The sequence below is a fragment of the Galeopterus variegatus genome, unplaced genomic scaffold (assembly GCF_000696425.1).
Source record: "Galeopterus variegatus unplaced genomic scaffold, G_variegatus-3.0.2 Scaffold10251, whole genome shotgun sequence".
Lineage (NCBI taxonomy): Eukaryota > Metazoa > Chordata > Mammalia > Dermoptera > Cynocephalidae > Galeopterus > Galeopterus variegatus.
The window spans coordinates 56,439-61,338 of NW_007736362.1; the positions used below are offsets into that span (position 1 = coordinate 56,439).

A 4,900-nucleotide genomic window follows, 5' to 3' on the forward strand; every position below is an offset into this window, starting at 1 on the left:
GGGAAGGAAAGGATAAGATCCCTGGTCAGTGAGTTGGAGACTAAGAGAAAAGGATGGAGCGGGTATTAGGGCTGAGAGTCTGTCTCTGCTAAACCAGAAGTGGTCAAGAGGCAAAATCAAGGAGGATGAAGATTCTGCCTTTTCTGTCTGTCGATAGAAGCCTGGGATGAGTGAGGGAGAAGAGAGGGTCAGTTCCAGACACTAGAAAAAGCAACAGCTGCTGAGGCCAGGGAGCTGCAGGAATGACACACTCATCGGGGGCATCAGGAGAGCCTGGAGATGCAGCTATGCACAGGCATGCACAGAGTTCCACTAATCCGCCTACTACACCCAGAGTCTACGGGGATGAGGAACACAGAGCCCAATAAACACAGGCCCTGAGTTGGGGACTCTTGGGAGGGACTGGGGAAAACACAATCTATTATGACCACATTTTGAAGAATAGCACACAAGCAGGAGACGTTGGAGATTTCAGCTGCTAGTAGATAAAATGTGGTAGTTAAAGGAGACCATGTGAGAGGGTGGAAAGAGCAGGGACCTTGGAATGGCACTGTTGAGGCCGGATCCAGGCTCTGACCCTTGCTGGATATAACTTGAGGGTTGATGATTACTTATTCTTTTTTCTATTGGGAAGGGAGAATCCTTTTCTTATTAATTAAAAAGAACTCTTTTAAGAATATTAGTTCTTTAAGATATGATGAAAATTGCTTCCTCCTTTTTTGCTTGTCTTTTTACTTTGTATGTGATCTTTTTCTTTAAAAGAAGTTTTTATATTAATTCAATCAAGCTAATTATCGTTTTTCATTATTGTTTCTTCTGTTGGTTTTTGTTGTTGTTGTTGTTGTTTCTCAGAAAGGCAGTCCTTGTCCTGAGATTAAGTAACTATTGTGCTGTTATTTTCTTCTGGTAGATTTATAGTCATATGTGTAGATATAATGCTTTAACCACCTGAAATTTATTCAGGTAAATGCTGTGAAGTGTGAATTTAAATTAACTTTCCAAATACTTAACCGCCTTGTCCCAGCATTGTTTGTTCAATCTCTCTTCCCTTTCCTACCAATCGGCAATGCCACCTTCAGCAAACCAAAGTCTGATGAATGATGAATGCTGTGTTCTCCTTCTGGTTTTTCTATTTTTTTCTTTGATGAATTTTTTTAATTATAATTTATTTTTGAGGTATACACTGAACTTGATCCAGATTCCCATTGTTAAAAAATACCTGGTTTGATTTTTTTATTGAAACATGTTGATTATACATGTTTGTGTGGTACAGAGTTGAATATCAGCACATGTATACAATGTGTGATTATCAAGTCAGGGTAATAAGCATATTCATCATTAGGAAGCTTAATAATTTCTTGGTGATGAGGGCATCCAATCTCCTCTCCTAGCCATTTCATAACGTGCAGTAAATTATCGTCCTTGATGGATTTTTTATTAGTATATTCATCATTACAAATTGTAATCCTTCCCCATGCCCTACACCTGACCTATCACTCCCCAACCCCCTTCCCTCCTCATCATCATTAGTATCCTTAGGTTTGTTCTCTCCTTCTGAAAGTTCAATGCACTACTGCAGTCTTTTTCTTTCTTCCTTCCTTTCTTTCTTATTTATTTCCTTCTTTCCTTCTTTCTTAGCACCCACTTATGAGTGAGAACATGTATTTCTCTTTCTGTGGCTGGCTTATTTCACTTAATATAATTTTCTCCAGGCTCATCCATGTTGCTGCCAATGGCATGATTTCATTCTTATGGCTGAGTAGTATTCCCTTGTGTATAGATTTCATTCTTTCTTATGGCTGAGTAGTATTCCCTTGTGTATATATGCCACATTTTCTTTATCCAGTCATCTGTCTTTTAATGAGAAGGGGAGCAGCACACAACAGGCCCTGGGGTATCCACATACAAGAAGGAGATAGTTTGGTGACAAATGTCCATGGTCAGTGAGAGAATAAGACTTTCGGTGCCACTGTTGCCTGCTAAGCAGTAATTTTAGTGGGTGTAACTCAGGCTGTTAGATTCATAGTCTTTGCTTAAAGTTGAAGGCAAAAAAGTATATGGGGGAAAATTGATTTTATGGGCTAATTCCTCAGCTGAAATACTGTTCAATTCCATGAATTTCACCTACAAAGAATGCCTTTGTTTTGTTTGGAATCTTTATGTCTCTGTAACCCTAATGTTTTCTACATATTTCTATGACCAGGACTTCATTAACTCAAAGCTATGAATGAAACTACTCACAAAAATTCAGGCTATTCTGTCTGCCTGATATTATCTCTACTCAAATTCCCTTTCCAGTCTTTCCATTCTTTGGAGTCTATTCATTCACATGATAAATATTTGCTGAGCACCTATGTTGTACCAAGCTCAGGGCTAATGCAAGATTTCAAAGGTGAATTAATTAGATCCCTTCTCTGCCTACTCGCAGTGGTGCTCACAGTAGAACGGTGGGCACAGACAGTAAGTAGAGACTCACAATCCCGGGTGACATGTGCTGTGATGGGGGAGGCACAGAATCAGGAAGGTCATGAACCTGAGTCTCTTGTGAGAGGATGAGCCAGGAAAGGCTTCCTAGAAGAAGTGGCATCTAAGCTGAGACTTGAAGGTTGGCTAATCTGATGAATAACAGAGGGGAAACTACTTCAGCCTGAGAAAATAACACGGGCAAAAGCCCAAACGTGAGAGAGTGTCTGGATCTTTTAAATAAGTGAAAGTATAATTGGTGCATGGCATGTGGAGTGTAGGTGGGACTTCCATGAGAATTTGGGAACATCTGTAATAAATACCAGTATGATCAAGGGCCTTCAGGCCATGTTAAGAAGTTGAGAGTTTATTCTGAGAGTAATGAGGAGCCCCTGAAGGAATTTTCAGGTAGAATGACCAAATCATATTTGATTTTTAGAAAATTCATTCCCTCTGTTGTCAGGAGGCCAGATGGCAGGTAGCCATGCGAGGAGGCAAGGAAAACAATTGCCCAAATCTAAGTGAGAAATTATAATGCCCTGAGCAATGGTGATGGCAGCTGGGGTAATGGGTAAACAGACATAAATAGGTAAATTTTAGCTACACTGCAAAAGTAAAATTGCCATGATTTGGTGGTTTTTGGATGTGCATGGAGAGGAAGAAAAACGGGTCAATAACGAAGCCCACTATTTGGTCATCTGGCCAATCCAGCTGTGTAGACAGCATAATAATAATTTCTGCATTAGACATGCTTTCACCAATTCCAAATCCCTTTCCAGTAGCCATGCTTTTTGAAATATTGGTAAAATAAGCTTATTTGACCTGTGAAACATGGGTTGTATGGATGTCACAGTTTCTATGAACACAAGACACACCAACACACACTTCCAGCCTAGTTCCAAAATATATGTATAGGATTAATACTTATAAGAAAAATTTTTAAATCTCTTCTGTCACTGCAAATCTTTGGATTCCCGCCACACCAAGCACATGCATTTGCACACAGTCAGTTAAATCATATGAAGTTGCCATTTTTGTAGCAAACAGTCCAGTATTAGAGATTTCATATGATCCAACCTCACACTAGAAGATCAACACTGAAACACTGCATGATTATTTTTAGAGTTCATAATCCACAGCTTACCAACTTTACTCGATTAACTCAACTTTCTGCTTACAGACAAATGGGATGGGAAAATCTGACCTGCCACTCAGCATTTTACCTCCTGGGGTTCTCTGAGCAGCCAGAACAGCAAGAGGTACTCTGTGGGTTCTTCCTGTCCATGTACTTGGTCACCATGGTGGGCAACTTCCTCATTATTCTGGCCATCGTCACTGATGCTCAACTCCATACCCCCATGTACTTCTTCCTGGCCAACCTCTCTCTTGCTGATGCCTGCTTTGTGTCCACCACAGTCCCTAAGATGCTGGCAATCATATGGATCCAGAATCAGGCCATCTCTTACTCAGGGTGTCTATCACAACTGTATTTTTTCATATTGTTTGTGATGCTGGAGGCCTTCCTCTTGGCTGTCATGGCCTACGACCGCTTTGTGGCCATATGCCACCCACTCCATTACATCATGGTCATGAGCCCTGGACTCTGTGTCTTCCTAGTGTCTGCATCCTGGATCATGAATGCCCTCCATTCCCTTCTCCACACACTCCTGATGAACAGCCTGTCCTTCTGTGCAGACCACAAGATCCCACACTTCTTCTGTGACATCAATCCCCTCCTGAGTATCTCCTGCTCAGACCCCTTTGTCAATGAGGTGGTGATTTACACTGCTGGGGGTTTTGCAGGCTTGGTTTGCATCCTTTGCCTGATTATCTCTTACGCATACATTTTCTCAACAATCCTGAAGATGCCCTCAGCTCAGGGGAAGCGAAAAGCCTTTTCCACCTGCAGCTCTCATCTCTCTGTGGTCTCTCTCTTCTTTGGGACTTCCTTTTGTGTTTATTTCAGTCCCCCCTCGACCCACTCAGCATGGAAGGGCACAGTTGCATCGGTGATGTACACAGTGGTAACCCCAATGTTGAATCCATTTATCTACAGTTTGAGGAACCAAGATATCAAGTCTTCCCTGAGAAAGTTAATTTGGGTTAGGAAAACCAATTTCCTTTCGTGGCAGTGACATGACACCCACGACGGGGTCTCAACCTATCTGCATTCACCACGCTGAGGTGAGGAATGGGAGAGAGAAATTGGAGACCTCGCTTCTAACACCTGTGATCTGAACCTAAAATTCATGGCTAAGCTACAAAACGACATCAGAAGAAGCTCACCATCAGGTCAATGTCATTAGGTTAAGTTTTTACAATTATTGCTTCAATAGTTTTAAAACAACATGGGACAGCTCATGGCCAAAATAAAGGAATATGTGTTTGGGAGGTTACATGTGTCCAAGAATAAAATTCAGGGAAAGATAATCTTCCC

General features: G+C 41.4%; 1 protein-coding gene across 1 annotated transcript; it reads left to right on the forward strand.

The window, feature by feature from the left end:
* Window positions 1-3,530: 3,530 nt before the first annotated feature.
* On the forward strand, window positions 3,531-4,603 carry LOC103609888 (olfactory receptor 1G1-like). The gene has a single exon (XM_008594151.1). It carries the CDS (start codon window positions 3,531-3,533, stop codon window positions 4,596-4,598), a length of 1,068 nt encoding a protein of 355 aa, XP_008592373.1. The 3' UTR covers window positions 4,599-4,603.
* Window positions 4,604-4,900: the final 297 nt, after the last annotated feature.